The following is a 19852-nucleotide window of genomic DNA, read 5'->3' as shown; positions in this document are numbered from 1 at the left end:
CGTGTCTTTAATTTACAGAGAAGTCAATATCAAACATTTCAATTCTGGGTCCTTTAGCACACTGTCCTTTTCACCTCCCAATCTGGGAATGGAAAACAAGGTTTACTTTTCTTTAGGTTAAAATTTTGCTAGTTGGAAAAATCTTATAACCGATTTGGTTAGTTTCAGTCTGGCTTCTCCAAATTTGAACCCACAGCAGAATGTGATCTCTAACTAAATATAAAATTCTTAATTTCTTAAATGTAGGTACAGGTTGGCTGATGTGAGAAATGGGAGATTGCACTCTGACAAAGTGACTTAGGCTAGGATAGGATTGAATAAACATCTATTTAATTGTTGGATGTACAATCTTTAACCTGGGATGGCAAGACATTTCAAGGCAAGACATTTCAATTTCAAATTCCCAGGACATCCTTCTATTCAAAAATGAAATTTTCATTTCACTTAATTAGTACATAGATATTGAACAAAGTTTTTTTCCCAAAATAAGTATGATGCCATATAAAACATGGCATTTGGTAATGGCATTTTGTGAACAGTGTTATGATTGCAGATATCAGATCAGACAGAAAATTGAATCGATAGTAAAGTAGCAGTTTAGAAAATAGGTACATTTGGTTAATATGGGATTCAGGGTGGGATCTTTAAAATTTTTCCTTTTTAAAATTTTATATTGATACTGAAGAGGTAGACCTTTGATCATACTGTCCACCCTTTTAATGCAGACACAGTACACTGTCTTTGCACTTCACAAAATTGTTGTAAAAATTTGATTTAAAAAGATTCAAGTAATCTAATCAACTGTAGACTAAGTAGATCCATCTCTCAGAAAAGATAGCAAAAGATGTGTAGATAGACATTAAAACAGATCATGAAAAATGAACAAAAATGTAAACATATAAAGCAGGAACGATAATTAGGAACAGGGAGAATTGTCTAATTACTGCCATATTAAAATGAACAGATCTTTTAGAACAGTACATACTTGGTAGGTCAATCAGATTACTGCACAAATTAAGCATTTCTCCTTGATGCACTTATTGCTATTCATCCAACATGGAAGGAATGTTTTTTTTCCCCTTTTATAATTACATATTGCTGACTGCTAAATAGGGGATCTGGTTTGACAAGGAAATAATTTGCGGCTCCAGAGGAATTCTACTGACTTGTGGCAACTATAGTGAATGATTTGTTTTTACCAACTAATCCCTCAAGTGTATTCAACAAGAAAATCATAGGTAGAGACACATATCGCTATTGCTTGGTACTTTTCCTTTTTTTCTAAATAAGGTATTGAGACCACTGATCTTCCCTCAGTGCAAGTAAGCCTCGTTATCAAAGCAGCATACATGACTTCGATTGAAACAGCTGTTCTGTGACACAAAGCTTCATGCATGCAACAAATGCATCTGCCATTATTTGCAATATTTCTGAAATAACTCAGTGGCTAGGTGACATAGATACTGAAAACAATTATTCACAGAATTATGCTTTCACTCAAATTGATATTTGTAATATTACTTACCAGTGTCACTAATAGATACTTGCAGTTGCAAAGAATCTTCAGAGCTGGCATTTGAAAGATCGTCGAGAGACTACAAAATAAAAATATAGTGCTTTCATTTCTCATAATGTGTATTTTGATCTAAAGTCTTTGATGTAACAAAATGCACTCTCTGCATTTCACACGTGTATTATAAAAGAATAATTTGACACAAACTATACAAGGATATTAGGACGGATGGCCTGAAGCTTGGTCAACCAAACAAATTCTCAACCAATAATAGAATAATTAAAACAGGGAATGCTCTAATCAGAATTAGATGAACAGAGAGCGTGGGAGTTAGTGGTGCTGAAAATAATTGGAGGACGGGAGAGGAGACGAACATAGGAGCAGGAGTAGGCCATTTAGCCCTTTGAGCCTGTACACCTTTCATTGAGATCATAGCTGATCCGTGGCCCAACTCCATATATCTGCCTCTAGACCTGATCTCTAAATACCTTTGCTTTAACAAAAATTTATCTTAGATTTAAATTTAACAACTGATTTGTTAAAGAGAGTTACATTTGTCAAAGAGAGTTACAAATCTCAACCACGCTGTGTGTGTAGAAGAATTTCCTATTATTTCTCCTGAATGATCTGGGTCTTATGTTTAGATTGTAATTCTATAACTTGGGTGTATAATCAGTGGAAATAGTTCATCTTTATCTGACCTGTTTTTTCCTGATAATATCTTGGAAACTTCGATTTGATCACCCCTCAACATTATAAATTCTGGAGAAATCAGGTCCACTTTGTATTCTCTCTCCTCATTATGTAACCCCTGAAGTCCAGGTATCATTCCTGTAAACCTATGTGGTGCTCCCTCCAAGGCCAATATATCAAAACCTAACCTCAGGGTTCAATGCAACATTAAAGGCTGTCACCAGTCTAGCTTAAGCTCAGTAGTTACCAAGGAGAAGACTGGAATTGATAGTCAGGAAACAGTACACTGCAGAGAGGAAAGACCATATCCTCAAATTACCCAATATTTAATTGGAGGAAATTTCTGCACACCCACTACTGGACATTGGGCAAGTAATCTGACAACTTTAACAGTCCAGCCGTTTTACAGAAATTGAAAGAAGTGGTGGTGCTGAGGTAGAGCTGAGTGGTGTAAGTTCATGTGAAAAATAATGGAATGGTTTTTGATGATGTGGCCAAAGGATAGCATAGAGAAATGAAAAAGGAAGGGACCAAGCATTATTTTTGAGGGAAAACTCAGATAATTTGCAGGAGCAGATAAAGTCATTGCATGTGACACTGTGGCTTCAATTAGATGGAAACTTGAAACCAAACAAGTGCAGTCCCACCCAGTTAGATGACAATGGATAAGCACTAGAGAAGGATTCAGACAGGTCGATAAAAATGAAAAGAGAAATTTATACTTTGCAGTCATGTGATATATCACTTGTCACTTTAATATGAGCCAATCCATAACAGGGGTGGAAATCACCGAGCAACAGTTTTCAAGGATGGGCAAGATGGAAGGCATTTTATTTCCAGGAACAGATAACAGCAGATGTTAAGAAGATAGGGACAGTAGTTGAAGGGATCAAATAAGAATATCAGTTAACAAGGGGACGAGGAAGGGATCCTGATGATACGCAGTTGGGTGGGATTAGAGTCGAAGGAGCAGGGGAATATTCACAGAGAAGGTGATTTTAGCTGTTAGGTTGGGGAAATAGGAGAGAAACAAGCAAATTCAAAGTTGAGGCAGTGGTTTAAGTTTGACAATAATGGACGAGGTGAAGGAAGGGGAGTGGCAGAAGCAGCTGATGGTTACTATGCAAACAGAAGAATTCCTGGAAAAACTCAGCAAGTCTGGCAGCATCTGTGGAGAGGAAGCAGAGTTACAGTGTTGGCTCTAGTGACCCTTCTTCAGAATATGAGCTTTGAAGAAAGGTCACTGGATCCAAAATATTAACTGAGTTGAGATTTTCCAGCAATTTCTGTTTTTGCTTTTTATTTCCAGCAGCTGCAAATTTTTTTTTGATTGCCACAATGGTTGACACTACCAGATGGAAGTCATTGGTTCTTTGTGCTGATTAGAGAAGGGCTTTGGGGGAGGGGGGGTTGGAGGAGGAGGGAAGAAGGGCAGTGGTGGGAAGAGAAAAAAAGAATAGCTTCTATAGTTTCTAATATGACTGTAGAGAAATAGTGACTAGTGTTATCTATGCCTTCCAGGATCATCCTGGAATAGTGAGCAGTTTTAACATTCAGGTGCAGGATCTGATATATGCACCACTTGCTTCAGCTGCACTTGACACTGCTGATCTCAACAAGTTGCCTTTCATTTGCATTTAAGGCCTCATCTTTTAGACTTAAGTACATACCAGAGGAGCAATAACAGTATAAAAGCTTTATTGGGGAGGACAGCAACATTAACTTCTATTAACACAACACCTTGTAACTTCATGAAAATCCAAAATCAGTTGACAGGAGTGTTAGATCAACTAAAATCAAATAGTCTATCACAGGTTTACAAACTGCACTATTTAATGAAGGCAATACAGACTCAACATTTCAGCCAGGACAGTTACTGTCTAATAATCTGGTTTTTGATTATAAATCTAATCTTTCTTTCAAACATTTTGAAACAAAAATCAAATGGTCAAAGATGCAATTACACAATGCAAATTTTGAGACTTATATGTACCACATTTTAAATGGATAATACTGGCATCAATAGCACATTACATATTGAGATTAGATTGTCAAAGCTCCACACCAAAAAGTAGGAATTAACCAATAACCCCAATATCACATCTTTTTGAAACATTTTCTTTCCATTTAATACTTCCCATAATTTTATTGTAAATATCAATTAATTACAATGCATATGTTTTGACATCTGCTAAGCAGCAAGGGATATAGAATGGGTTAAATTACAGAAACACACTAACATTCCATACAGCCATTGACTATTCATAGCTTGAACTGTTTTATGTCACAATGAAGCAACAGAGTGTATTATTTAAGTAGGTATCCTTTCCAGACATGGAAATGAGACAGAATAAGCTAATCTATAGATATTAAAACACCTGCACAAGTACTCTAAATCTAAGAACCCAGTAAGTAGGCATCAAACCATAAAAATAGCAAAAAAAAAAGCGGCTTAAGTTTGTGGTTGACAGACTGAAATTAGTTTATTTCATGATGTAAACAAACATTATCAGTACGTGACCAAGATTATCTAACAGTCGGTAGCACTTACCGAATTTAAACTGCCAGTTGGGGAACCATTAAAAGACTCTAGAGGAAAGAAAAACTCAGAATGTAAAAAAATTGACTTGAGAAGTAATCTGAAGGACAGTAGGTCATGCACTTGAAATAAAAATTTCAAAGTACAATTAAACACTAACAAAGGAAAATGACCAATTTGTGGCAAAGTGCCAACATTCGTGCTACAATACCCAGAGGATTCCTAGTAAAACAAATGCATACACCTGCAGTTTGCCAAGAACAGGGCAGCTGTGCACTAGAGAGTAGTTGATCTATGATTTTAGGTTCATAATTTCAAATTAAATTGTCTACTTTAACACTGGTATTTAAAATATGATGCAAGACAGTGTTCTGAAAGCAATTTCCTTGATTATTATTTTCCTTTTATCTGAAATTAGTATGTGACTGGGTCTGCTAAGAAATTGTTTTCCATATTCAACTTGTTTTATACATACTTCTGAAGCAATAAATGTTTTAAAAACCTGTTAACTTTGCCAAATGATTGAACTCTGTGCTGGATTTCAAAATCAACATGGTGTCGCTGTTTCTATAGAAGTATATTATGTACAAATGTGACACAGCCATCAGTGAAAAACATCATTCTTCAAAGGTTAATACTAATTAACAACTCAATACTGATACATGTTTAGTGCAGAATCAGCTTATGTGGGTGTATGTTTACTCACTGAGCTGGAACGTTCATTTTCAGATGTTTCGTCACCATACTAGGTAACATCTTCAGTGAGCCTCCGGACAAACAAGCCAAGACACATAAATAGCAAGTGGGACAGAACACCAACACTTCACTGGAGGCTCATCTAGCATGGTGACAAAGGTTGAGAATAAACCCACCAGCTCAGTGAGCAAACCTACAACCCGATCCACAACTGCAGCTATAAATCTTCTCCAAAATCTCAAAGACCAAATTATCTCCCTCACCTTAATGGCTTTATCAGGCTACACATTCAAAGTAATTTTACTTCAAATTAGAATAGATCTAGAAAAGTAACATTAAAAATGGCTGGCACTACAAAAGTAGTGACATTCCATAAGAAGATGAGTCAATTTTGTTCACATGAAAACAATGTACTCTGAGGGCATAAAACAATAGAAAATTTCCTGCAGTACTTTTCCTTCATCACTAGAGGTAAATAGAAAGCTTTGTAAAATACCAACCGTGGAAACAATGCAACAAAATTTTTGGCAATTTGCCAACCTATGTCTTGACCTCCCATCAACTCTAATTTGATAGATGATTGAAATTTCCTTTGATTCTGTTTAAAATTTCTTGGATCTCAGGTCTGGAATATGTTCAGCTCAGAAGTAACTCTATAGTTGGCCATTATAAACACCGGAAATAATCAAAACAGTATAGAAGAAAAGTCTTTTAACAATAACCAGAGTTTAATAGTAAATTAGATAATCAACGGAACATCAATTTCTAATTTTAAAATCCTACCTGTCCTTAAATTGACAGCATACAGGTCTTATTCTGAACAACTGAACCAAGTGACAGAATGATGGAATCTGTTTTAGCTCATTTAATGTCTATCCATTTCCCCACATTTATTGTATTCATTGTCTACTTAAAAGCAACTGTGGGAACTTTCAATTATGAATGTTTACATAACTAATATAAAGAAAAAACAACTTCTAAATCCATTCCATGAAGCTCAAATTTGCACATCTAAAATTATTCATTTGTCAAAGTGCAATTAAGCTTATTTGGAGTGTACTATACAAACACTAGATCCACCAATTATTCAAATTAGCATGCAAGAAACATGTCGAAGCAGTAACTGGTAATAGCTTCATAATCTACAGACTTGTTAGCACCTACAAGATATCTTCACAACTAAATATTGACTTGAGCACTGTACTGCAATCTTCTGCATGCAGATTCATACTTTAAATAATTTTTAAAATGTTATAACTTAGGCAAATTTTAGTAAGATTTGCTTGGATCTTATGTAAATGTCACACAGATACATGACATTTCAATTAACTACTCCTAATCAACGTCGTGATACTATAGTATTGAAAGTGACAAAGCCAAAATTTCCAAGAATAAGATTAAAGGTACACAATTGCAGTTAGTTATAAAGAGTGAGCGCCCTTTGTGATTCTTGTTACAATCACCATTGGACTCGTCATGCCTCCTTTTCTACTGCTTATTAAATTGTCCATCACCAGTCAGAACACGATATTGGTAGAAATGCAGAGTTTTAACCCAATCTGTTGGATATAGAATCACTTATCTCCATCTAATGAATACTGCCGCTACTGTTCAACTACATGCAGTCATGTTCTGAAGCTCCACCAGGTAGGCATAGTATTTTTAGATATGCCTGGTGCTACTCTTGCCCAAATGTTCTACCTTCTTTATTTAACCAGTTTTGTCCGAGAGCAACAATACAATGAGGGATACATCAAGTTATAAAGTTACAAATTGTGGTAGAATATAATTCTGCAGCTAATAGAACACAGGGCTCATGGATGTCCAGTTTTGAGCTGCCAAATCTGTTCTGAAACTATCCCATTTAGAAAAATGTAATGCAACCAAACCTAATGATGGATGCCTTCATAGTGAAAATTAAACTTTGTGTCTGCACTGCAGTAATTCCTACCAATATTATAATGGACAGATGTCTCTACTACAGGCAAATGCATGAAGACAAGCTTAAGTAGCTTTCTCTCTCCTGTTGATTGTTTCTTTATCAGCCCATTCAGGCAGTTGTGCCCTTTAGGACTTAAGGGCAAGTGATGGCTATTGGTGCTATCGCTAGACTAGTAATCCAAAAATCCTGTTAATATTCTGGAGAATCTTGCCATAGTAGGTGGCGAAATTTTAATATCAACTTCCTGATGAAGGGCTTTTTCCTGCTCTTTGGATGCTGCATGACCTGCTGTGCTTTTCCAGCACCATTCTGATCTAAACTCTGGTTTCTAGCATCTGCAGTCCTCACTTCTGCCATCTGGAATTAGGAGTCTAATGATGACCATGAAACCATTATTGATTATCAGGAAAAACCCATCTCATTCAGTAATGTCTGTTAGGGAAGGAAATTGATGTCCTTGTCTGGCCTACGTGTGACTCCAGACCCACAGCAATGTGATTGACACTTAATGCAATTAGGCATGGGTAATAAAAATGTTGGCCTGGCCAGTGACACCTACATCCTGTGAACGATGTAAAACAAAACGTTGCTAGTTCAGTCAGAACTGTTACTAAAGATGATAGAACATATCTTTAGGAGGAGAAGATCATTTGACCTCTTGAGTCTATACCACCATTTGATAAGATCACGACAGATCAGATGATGGCCTTAACTCAACTTTCCTGTCTTTGCACATATAATTCAAGACTTCCTCACTCAAAAGTCTAACTCAGCCTTGAATATATTCAATAACCTAATCTCCACTGCTCTCTCAAACAGAATTTCATAGATGATGACCCTCAAAAAATATTCTTCTCACCTCAGTTAATAATTGGAAGTTTCCCATTTGAGACAATCTCCTGGCTCTAGACTCTGTCACAAGATGAAACATCCTCAAGGTACACTCAGGGTTTTATATGTTTCAGATTCCCTCTTGTTCTCCAAAATTACAGTGGGTACAGGACAAAACTGCTCAACCTTTCCTAAGATAACACTTCCACCCTGGAAATCAGTCAACTGAACCATCTCTGAACTGCTTTGAATGCAATTCTATCTTTCAAATTTGGAAATAAAAGCTGTATACAGTATTTTGGAAGTGGTCTCACCAAAGCCCTGAATTATTGAAGCATAATTTTTCTACTTTTATTCATGATTCCCCTTGCAATAAAAGCCAATACAGAGGAATCTCAATTATCCGAATAACATGGGTGGGGAGTATTTTATTCGGTTAATCAAATGTTGGATAACTCAATTTAGCCAAGTATCGGATCCTTGTATCTTGCCAGATAATCCAAAATTTGGATCTAATTTGATTTGGAAGGCAAACGGAATACAGAGGAACCTCGATTATCTGGCACTCGATTATCCGAATTTTTGATTATCTGGCAAGATGCAAAGTTGCGATGCTTGGCTAAACTATGTTATTCAGCATTCGATTAACCGAACGAAATACTCCCTGCCTGCGTCCTTTGGATAATCGAGGTTTTTTGTATTCCATTTGCTTTCCTAATCAAATGGAAGCTTTTATCATTCATACAACAGGACACCGATGGTATTAGCCCAGTAGCAGTAGTTCTACGTTTAGAGCAGGATGCCTAGGTTCAAGTGTATCCTGCTCCAGATGTACATAACATGTCTGAACAGGCCCATGAGAAATACCTACACCATGACACCCAGATCTCTCTGTAGAGTTCTGCAGTCTATCAGTTTAAACAATACACTACTTTTTAATCTTCTTGCAAAGTATATAACCTCAAATTTCTGCACATTACACGCCACCTGCCAAACATCTGCTTACTGATTCAGTATTTTTGGATCTAGGTGTCACTGGCTGACTCAGTATTTATTACCTATTCTTAGATGACCTCAAGAAGGTGACAGTGAGCTGTATTCTTCAATTACTTAGTCCTTTTGGTTTAGGTCGATGCTCGATGACATTAGGGAGAGAATTCCATGATTTTGACTGATCGACACTGAAGGAATGGCGATGCGTTTCCAAATCAGAACAGTGAATGGATTAGTGAGGAAACTGTAGCTGGTGTTCTTGTGTATCTGTTGCCCTTGTTCTCAATGATCATGGTGAGGTATTTAGAAGGTACTATCTAAGGAGCCTTGGTGAATTTCTAATATTCACCTTATAGATAATACACACTTACTACTACTGAGCTTCAGTGTTGGAGGGAGTGTATCTTTGTGGATATGGTGCTAATCGCACAGTCATTCTCCTTGATGGTATCAAGATTCTCTCATGTCGGTGGAGCTGCACTCATTGAGGCAAGTATAGATGGTAGATGGGCTTTGGGGTGTCAAGAGGTAAGTTACATACTGCAGAACTCCTCATCCATTAACTGTTCTTACAGCCACAGTATTTACACTGCGAGTCAAACTTAATTTCTGGTCAAGTGACCCCAGGATATTGATAATGATGAATGTAGTGACTATCATACTACTGAATGTCAAGGGACAATAGTTAGATGCTCTCTTGTTGAAGATGGTCAATGCCTAACACTTAAAAGCATCTTGGATGTAGGTTTGCTCGCTAAGCTGAAAGGTTCATTTCCAGACGTTTCGTTATCTTACTAGGTAACATCTTCAGTGGACCTCACGCGAAGCAATGCTGAAAATTCCTGCTTTCTATGTTTGGGTTGGTGATGTCATTTCCTATGGTGATGTCATTTCCTGTTCCTTTTCTCATGTGTTTGTTGATAGAGTTCTGGTTGGAATGCCATGCTTCTAGGAATTCTCGTGTGTGCCTTTGTTTGGCTTATCCTAGGATGGATGTGTTGTCCCAGTCGAAGTGGTGTCCTTCCTCATCCGGATGTGAGGATACTAGTGAGAGAGGGTCATGTCATTTTGTGGCTAGTTGATGTTTATGTATCATGGTGGCTAGCTTTATGCCTGTTTGTCCAATGCAGTGCTTGTTACAGTCCTTGCACAATATTTTGTAAATAACGTTAGTTTGCTCATTGTCTGTATAGGGTCTTTCAAGTTCATTAGCTGCTGTTTTACTGTGTTGATGGGCTACCATGATGCCCCAAGCTCCCTAGCAATCATGGTAGCCCACGAACCCACCAACCCTGGCAACATCCTTGTAAATCTTTTCTGAACCCTTTCAAGTTTCACAACATCTTTCCAATAGGAAGGAGACCAGAATTGCACGCAATATTCCAACAGTGGCCTAACCAATGTGCTGTACAGCTGCAACATGACCTCCCAACTCCTGTACTCAATACTCTGACCAATAAAGGAAAGCATACCAAATGCCTTCCTCACTATCCTATCTACCTGTGACTCCACTTTCAAGGAGCTATGAACCTGCACTTCAAGATTTCTTTGTTCAGCAACACTCCCGAGGATCTTACCATTAAGTGTATAAGTCCTGTTAAGATTTGCTTTCCTAAAATGCAGTACCTCACATTTATCTAAATTAAACTCCATCTACCACTTCTCAGCCCACTGGCCCATCTGATCAAGTTTCCGTTGTAATCTGAGGTAAGCTTCTTTACTGTCCACTACACCTCCAATTTTGGTGTCAACTGCAAACTTACTAACTAGATGTAGGTTTGCTCGCTGAGCTGGAAGGTTCATTTCCAGACGTTTTGTCACCCTGCCAGGTAACATCTTCAGTGGGCCTCTGAAACAGTGTTGATAATTCCTGCTTTCTATTTATATAGTCATAGAGACATACAGCATGGAAAAAGACCCTTCAGTCGAACCCATCCATGCTGACCAGATTTTGCAACCCAATCTAGTCCCACCTGCCAGCACCCGGCCCATATTCCTCCAAACCCTTCCTATTCATATACCCATCCAAATGCCTCTTAAATGTTGCAATTGTACTGGCATCCACCACTTCCTCTGACAGCTCATTCCATACACGTACCACCCACTGCGTGAAAAAGCTGCCCCTTAGGTCCCTTTTATATCTTTCCCCTCACACCCTAAACCTATGCCCTCTGGTTCTGGACTCTCCGACCCCAGGGAAAAGGCCTTGCCTATTTACCCTATCCATGCCCCTTATAATTTTGTAAACCTCTATAAGGTCGCCCCACAGCCTCCGATGCTCCAGGGAAAACAGCCCCAGCCTGTTCAGTCTCTCCCTATAGCTCAAATCCTCCAACCCTGGCAACATCCTTGTAAATCTGTTCTGAACCCTTTCAAGTTTCACAACATCTTTCCCATAGGAAGGAGACCAGAATTACACGCAATATTCCAACAGTAGCCTTCTTTGGGTTTGGGTTTCTTTGGGTTGGTGATGTCATTTCCTGTGGTGACATCAAGCCCACAAACCCACCAATACACTAAAACAGCAGCTAATGAACTTGAAAGACCCTATACAGACAACAAGCAAAACTAATGATATTTACAAAATTCCGTGCAAGGACTGTAACAAACACTACATTGGACAAACAGGCAGAAAACTAGCCACCAGGATAGTGAACATCAACCAGGCACAAAATGACATGACCCTCTCTCACTAGTATCCGTGCATACAGAGTGGGACAACGCATCCACTCTAGGACATGCCAAAGAGAGACACGCACGAGAATTCCTAGAAGCATGGCATTCCAACCGGAACTCTATCAACAAACACATCGAGTTAGACTCTATCAACCACTCCCTAAGATAAGGAACAGGAAGGGACTTCACCACAGGAAATGACATCATCGACCCAAAGAAACCCAAACATATAAATAGAAATCAGGAATGTTCTGCATTGCTTCGTATGAGGTCCACTGAAGATGTTACCTTGTAAGGTAACAAAATGTCTGGATAATGAACCTTTCAGATCAGCGAGCAAACCTACATCCAAAACCTCAACCTGAGCTACAAATCTTCTCAAAACTCACTTAAACGCATGAATGTTGCTTGCCTCTTGTCAACCCAAAGCTGGACAGTTTCGGGTTTTACTGTGCTCTGCAGTCATTAGCAAACATCCCCATTTCTGACCTTACGATGGAGGGAAAAATCACTGATGAATCAGGAGAAGATGGTTGGGCCTCAAGAACCCCTGCAGAGATTACCTGAAACTGATATGACTGACCTTCAAAAAACACAGATGTTTTCCTTTGCATCAGGTTTTCTCTGTAGTTTATTGTCCACTTAATAACTTAATTTCCTACCCACATTTGAGACTGCATCAACCATACATTTAGTCCCTTCACATCAATTATTCAAACAGATTTTATATACTTGAAGGCCCAGCAGTGATCCTAATTGCACTCTGAGTAAACTCTTGAGAACCCAAAAATGAATCATTTATCTTTAGTCTCTCAATCTTATTGGCATGGATAGAGGATTACTTTGCTAATACATCCTGCACCATAAGCCCTGATTTTATGTTGCAACCTTTGATGTGGCACCTTGTCAAATGCCATTTGAAAATCCAAGTACAACACAAAGCTGTCCTTGATCCATGTGGTTGTTATTTCCTCGAAGAACTCTGAAAAAAAAGTCACACATGATTTTCTTTTGACAAATTGGCCCTGGCCAATTGCATTAAGATCTTCGTCTTACCTTGTCACCTCCTTAATTATGCTATATAACATTTTCCATTTAACAGACATTGGACTAACTGAGCTATAGTTTCCAGCTTTCTGTCTCCCTCTGTTCTAAAAAAGGGTACTACATTAGCAATTTTCCATTTCTCCAGGATCTTACCAGAATATAGAGCATTTTTGGAAGACAGGAGATAGTGTCTCCACTGCCACTTATGACATAAGACTAAGTCATCAGGTCCAGGGATTTGTCAACATTTTTTTCACCAATAGCTTTCTAATAAAGATGATTATTGCTGTAACTTCCACCCTCCCTTTTACCTTCAATTTTCACATATGCTTTTCATAGTGTCTTTTACAGAGAAACTGATGCAAAATATATGTGCAACGCTTCTACTTTTCCCTTGCTCCATCTTAATTCTCCAGCCTCAGCATCTAAGGAGACATTGTTCACATTAATTAACTCTTCTTCTTTAAAAAAATTTTCAAAACTCTTACCATTACTCAGCTTTTATGCTCTAATTTCTCTCTATCAATTTAAAAGTTATTCTTTGCTGGTTTCTAAAATCTAAAATCTGTCCACTTTTCTAGCTTTCCACTAATCTCAGTATGATTTTCCTTTCAATTTGAACTTTTAGTTATTGGATGATGCATCCTTACACTCTGTATAGCAAATGTTTTATTCACCAGCACCTATGGAGTGTGCAGTTAATCAAATATTCTGAAGAATCAAGTGATCTGCATAGCTACTGTGAACCCTGACCAAGCAAAGTTCCGAACTGCTCCTTTACTGCTTGAGTCAACTCTGTTTATTAGTTGATCGAGTTCTTGACTGTGTTCAGGTGAAATGTAAAACAAAGAAAATACAGGGAGACAAAGACCCCTCAGTGTCCGTGCACTTAACCAGGCAAACTTCAAGCTGATCGGAGATTAAACCAGTTGGTTCGGCCAATGCACTCTGCCCACCCAATCCCCCACACACGCAAACTGAGTGTAGCACCAAAAGGATCATGCGTGCACCATATGCATTTGGTTATGAGCACCCCACTCTGCACTGTAACTATCTCCAACCTCTCTCCCCTCTCCAGTGGCATGGCTATCTCTCCTCCATGATGGAGGACACCCTCAGGTACTGTCATTCAGTGTGGCTGTAGCTGCCATCTTCTTTACCTCCTTATTAACTGGAGGGCGATTCACAAACCATGAACATGGCTGCTGTCTGGTCGTCTTGGTCCTCAGCCTCACTGATTTTCTCAGTCAGTATCTCCTTCTCCTGTTGCTCGGTTGAGTTTATCTTCTCCACTGTCACAGCAGTGTTGATGAGTTGGCTGTGTTTGTGCCCTTAGCTTTCTGCTGGCATTCTGATGTACAGCATAAATACTTGGACACCACAGTAGATATTATACAATTTTTGCTGGTTTATCAAGAGTGCTGGTTGATAAGGTACCAATTAAAACAAAATTTGCTGTATTTAGAAAGAAGATTTCTATAGTTTGATGAGTGTTATGCAACATCTCATTAAATGTCTGTTTCTGTTTCTCTTTCTGTATGGTCCTATTTTTTCTAATCAACATTCTATTCTCAACGACTTAGATAAAAGTAACTACAAGGGTAATTAGTCTTGAGACTCTCACCTCTACCTCTTCAAACTGAATATGAAATTTTAACATGGTATAAATACTATTGCTTACAGCCTCCTTTGCTATGAGGTCATTCATTAATCCCATCTCAGTGCACTTTATCAAGTCTAAAATAGCTTGCTCCCTAGCTGGAACGAGAAACTAATAGAAGACGGTGTCCAACTGCAGCAAAACCGAGAAAACATGTAGCTTGGGCTGATAAGTGGCAAGTTAGATTCGTACCACACAAGTGACAGGCAATAACCATTTCCAACTATTTTAATTAGATTAATCATAATCTTACTCAATGGTGGAGCTTGTTCATATATTTATAAGTGAGAATCTAACTACCACTCCTTGACATTCAATAGCATTACCATCATCTAAACCCCCGACTAACAACCATTTTGGACTTTCAATGACCAGAAACTCAACTAGACCAGCTTTATTTCATATTGTGGCTAGAAGAGCAGTCAGAGGTTAAGAGTTACTGAGTTCCTCACCTTTCAATTTTCTAATGTCCATTCGCCATTAACAAGGCACAAGTCGGTGGCCGGGGGGGGGGTGCGAGCCGGGAAGATGGAATATTGATTACCTTTCTGGCTGAGTGCACTTCTGACAATACTCAAGAAGCTTGAGACCGTTACTCAAATCTTCCCAATGGTCACTTGCTTCTCCCGATCTGTATAAACAATCCAAATCCTGGTGTGCAGGGGACAATTTCAAAATATTGGACAAGGCAAAATTTGGGAGAATTAGAAATTTTGAGGAGGAAAGTGTAGATGAGAGCTATGGCATGTTTGGAGGAGTGGGTGAGTAGGTGGCAGATGAAGCTCAATGCAGAAAAGTGTATGGTGATGCACTTTGGTACAAAGAATATGGAGAGGCAGGATAAAGGGTAGGATCGTAAAATATGTGCTATAGCTTTAAAGATAAATCAGAGGAGTTGGACTGTTTTCCTTGAAAAGTGACAGCTGAGAGCAGATTTGACAGATGTTTTCAAAAATGAAGGTTATCAACAGAACAGATAGGGAGAAACCATTCCTATATGTAAACAAATCGAGAAACAGAAGTTGAGGTTTGAAATATTTTGCAAAAACAAATGCAAGAGGATTTTTTCTCCACACAAAAATGTATTTCCTGGAAGTGTGGTGGTGGGAAGTTCAGTTGATTGATTGACTGATTGATTTATTATTGTCCCATGTACCGAGGCACAATGAAAAGCATTGATTTCCAAGCTATGCAGGAGATTGTATCATACAAAATGCATCAGCGTAGCAGAACAGAGTGCAGAATATGGTGTTACAGCCACAGAGAAGGCACAGAAAGTGTACAGAATTAATGTTAAAAATCACACAACACCAGGATATAGTCCAACAGGTTTAATTGGAAGCACGAGCTTTCAGAGCGCTGCCCCTTCATCAGGTGGTTGTAGAGTACACAATTGTAAGACACAGAATGATGAGAGACTTAACAAACAATCAAGGTATTTTTCAATGTATAATTTCAGTTACGTCACACTGTAAACTCTTGCTATAAATTCTGTATCCTATAACCTGGTATTATGTGATTTTTAACTTTGCATACCCCAGTCCAACACTGGCAGCTCCAAATTCAGAATTAACATTTGAGAGGTCTGTTCAAAAGTAGGGTAGCAGCTGGGAGAAGCTGCTCTTGAATCTAGTTGTACGTGCATTCAAACTTTCATATCTTCTGCCTAACAGAAGAGGGTGGAAGAGAGTACAACCAGGCTAGGAGGGGTATTTGTTTACAGAGAAAAGGCACAAGGATTGGCACTTAACATAAATTGACATTGAAATGTTCAGATAGCATCACCTCCCTCCAGAACAATAAATGCTGGCCTAGCCAGTGACATCTACACTGCAGGAACAAATATTTAAAAATTAAATTGTCCCGAATACACTTTATGACCTTATCATTCAAGATATATTTCACTGGAAAAGACAAAAAGACACTGAAGTTCTTCACTCAGTACATACTGCCCTCTTGCTATCATCAGTGTCACTGTGGAGTTGTACTGATTCATCTATTTCGGGAGAATTGTTTTTAATAGGAAGTTGAATTGGCTATTGACTTGAGGTATGAAATGTTATTGATTCTGCAGACATTTCTGGATAAAACAAAGAGACAGAAAAATGCTAGAAACTACATAAACTGAAAAGGTGGTTTGAAAAAAAAACAAAGCATTACTTGGCTTTATTGACAAAAGCATAAAGTACAAGAAAGGTATGCAAAACATTTTTAAAATATTGACTAGGCCTCTACTGAAGTATTATTCTCAATTCTGGGCACTGCACTTTGTAGAAGGGAACTACTTTCATGGTACTTTCAAGATAGTCACAGGTGAGTTGCCGGAAGGCTGGTGGTTGGCTAATGTGGTGCCACTATTTAAGAAAGTGGTAAGGACAAGCCAGGGAACTATAGACCAGTGAGCCTGACATCGGTGGTGGGCAAGTTGTTGGAGGAAATCCTGAGGGACAGGACGTATACGTCCTTGGAAAGGCAAGGACTGATTAGGGATAGTCAACATGGCTTCATGCATGGGAAATCATGTCTCACAAACTTGATTGAGGTTTTTGAAGAAGTAACAGAGGATTTATGAGGGCAGAGTGGTAGACGTGATCTATATGGACTTCAGTAAGGCATTCGGCAAGGTTCCCCATGGGAGACTGGTCAGCAAGGTTAGATCTCACCGAATAAAGGGAGAGCTAGCCATTTGGATTCAGAACTGGCTCAAAAGGTAGAAGATAGAGGATGGTGGTTTTTCAGATTGTAGGCCTGTGACCAGTGCAGTGACACAAGGATCGGTTCTAGGTCCACTATTTTTTGTCATGTATATAAATGATTTGGATGTGAGCATAAAAGGTACAGTTAATAAGTTTGCCAGTGACACCAAAATTGGAGGTGTCGTGGACAGTGAAGAAGGTTACCTCGGATTACAATGGGATCTTGATCAGATGGGCCTATGGGCTGAGGAGTGGCAGATGGAGTTTAATTTAGATAAATACAAGGTGCTACATTTTGGGAAAATAAATCTTAGCAAGACTTATACACTTAATGGTAAGGTCCTTGGTAGTGTTGCTGATCAAAGAGACTTTGGAGTGCAGGTTCATAGCTCCTTGGAAGTAAAGTCACAGGTAGATAGGATAGTAAAGAAGGCGTTTATTATGCTTTCCTTTATTGGTCAGAGTATTGAGTTCAGGAGCTGGGAGGTCATGTTGCGGCTATACAGGACAGCGATTAGGCCCCTGTTGGAATATTACGTGCAATTCTGGTCTCCTTCCTATCAGAAAATGTTGTGAAACTTGAAAGGGTTCAGAGATTTGAGCTATAGGGAGAGACTGAAAAGGTTGGGCTGTTTTCCCTGGAGTGTCGGAGGCTGAAGTTTATAGAAGGTTACAGGAGGTTTATAAAATCATGAGGGGCATGGATAGGGTCTTTTCCCTGGGGAGGGTGGGGGAAGTGTCCACAACTAGAGGACATTGTTTTAGGCTGAGGGGGAAATATAAAAAAAAAGAGACCTAAGAGGCAACTTTTTCACGCAGAGGTTGATGCGTATGTGGAATGGGCTGCCAGAGGAAGTGGTGGAGGCTAGTACAATTGCAACATTTAAAAGGCATCTGGATGGGTATATAAATCAGAAGGGTTTGGAGGGATATGGGTCAGGTGCTGGCAGGTGGGACGAGATTGAGTTGGGATATCTGGTTGGCATGGCTGAGCTGGACCAAAGGGTCTGTTTCCGTGCTGCACATCTCTATGACTTTAGCAGTGATGAGGCACTTCAGATACATAGACAAAAGTATTGTGGGTAATTAGTAGATGGGACAGAATCTGAAAAGAGAGAAATTAATACTGTAGGTCATTGACTTTGTGTTAGAATAGCAACTTTCATTTATGTTGTACATTTAATATGGTAAAATGCTCTGAAGTAGTCAAAATCATAAGTAATAAAGTCACTGTTAATATTGAGTCACAAAAGATATTAGGACAAATTTGCTTAATAGAAGAAGGTTTTTTTTAAAAAAAAAGATGCACCTTCAAAGGGGTCATAAAGTTAGAGGTGTTTAGAAAGTAAATTCTGCATTTTAGGGCCACGTCAGCAGAAGGCACAGCTTTCAAAAACAGAACAATGAACATCAAGGATAGGCGATCACCAAAAACAGAAGAATACTTTTTGTCAACCATGTGGCTGCACACCAGCTAAGTTGTACAGTGCAGGCCTCTTTCTTTGGCAGGTAACGAGTGATACTTTCACCTGCAACCATACCGAATCTATGGATTATTTTAGCATTCCTCACCACACTGATTTTTCATAATTTTATTTTATCATTCTTGCTTTGGAGATGTGGAATTTGGGCTGCGAGCTAAAAGGTAACATCGTAAGCAGCTTGTGTTTTCTTTTAAAAGAAGAGAACAAACAAGCTGTTACTTGTTTTTGAAGCCAAGTCTGAAAGTTAATTGCAGATAATTTCTCCTTACAAAGTCCATAGAGACTTCCAGAGAAGTCTTATGCTCAAGCAAAAGACATTATTGAATGTTAACTGAATTTCATTGGGAAAGAGTCAGTTTGGCAGGGAGAGGCCATAGTTTGAAATAGTATTTCAACTGTGTTTGGGTGAAAAGGATTGTGCCTATGAAAGCAACAGGACAGAGGTTTGATTGCTTCCTGGTTGTCCTCTCCTCATCAACTTATTCAAAATTTGATGAATAGTATATCAGTAACAAAAATTAAATGAATATTCGTCAGAGCCCACTGGAAGATAGTTGCATGCACTGATGTTGTCAGAAATCGACTGAGAAATAGCCAGCTGTACCTCTTTTCCCTTAATTTTGAGTTTGGCTTTGAGAGATAGTGGGGGCTAGAATTAAAGAGGATTGGGTTTAAAACCATAGACGTTAATCGGATTGCCTTGTGGTTTAATGTTGCTCTGCTAAAGCAATTGGTGTGGCATTGGTTAGTCACAAAATCTGATCATGATCATTCGAGACGACTGGTTAGGAACCACTGGGGTCAATTTTAAGGATTTTCAAATATTCTAATTTTACTGTGTTATGAATACAGAGGTATGCAGGCTGTTTTGATTGCCTGTCTCCATGTAGTAACACCAATTTCAAATAATAATTATAATCTTATCTTTTGAAAGGCAGGTGCTATGGCGATTCTACTGTTACATTTTTCAATACCCTCTTAACTTTTTCAAATTTGTAGCTACTTTGGTATTCCTCTGCTTGCATCACAGTTTCTCATAATTTAATTGCTCCTGCTTTCCAACTGACCAGACCTTATCAGTA

The 19852-nt window shown here is 38.6% G+C and overlaps 1 protein-coding gene across 9 annotated transcripts in view; it reads right to left on the bottom strand.

Annotated features, from left to right (window-relative positions):
• Positions 1–19852, bottom strand: part of snx13 (sorting nexin 13) — a 188986-nt gene that overhangs the window by 20467 nt on the left and 148667 nt on the right. For 6 of the 9 annotated variants that reach the window (XM_072575355.1, XM_072575356.1, XM_072575357.1 and 3 more), the window contains 2 exons: positions 4758–4795; positions 1526–1595 (listed from right to left, as the gene is read on the bottom strand). In XM_072575355.1, the coding sequence (XP_072431456.1) occupies positions 1526–1595; positions 4758–4795 (108 nt within the window). Of the gene's footprint in view, positions 1–1525; positions 1596–4757; positions 4796–4831; positions 18392–19852 lie in introns of those variants that run through there. The other 3 variants (XM_072575363.1, XM_072575364.1, XM_072575362.1) reach the window with 2 other exon arrangements.

Source organism: Chiloscyllium punctatum, chromosome 8 (assembly GCF_047496795.1).
Source record: "Chiloscyllium punctatum isolate Juve2018m chromosome 8, sChiPun1.3, whole genome shotgun sequence".
NCBI classification, from domain to species: domain Eukaryota; kingdom Metazoa; phylum Chordata; class Chondrichthyes; order Orectolobiformes; family Hemiscylliidae; genus Chiloscyllium; species Chiloscyllium punctatum.
Note: the sequence above shows the minus strand (reverse complement) of the source record. Positions and strands in the feature narration are given on the sequence as shown.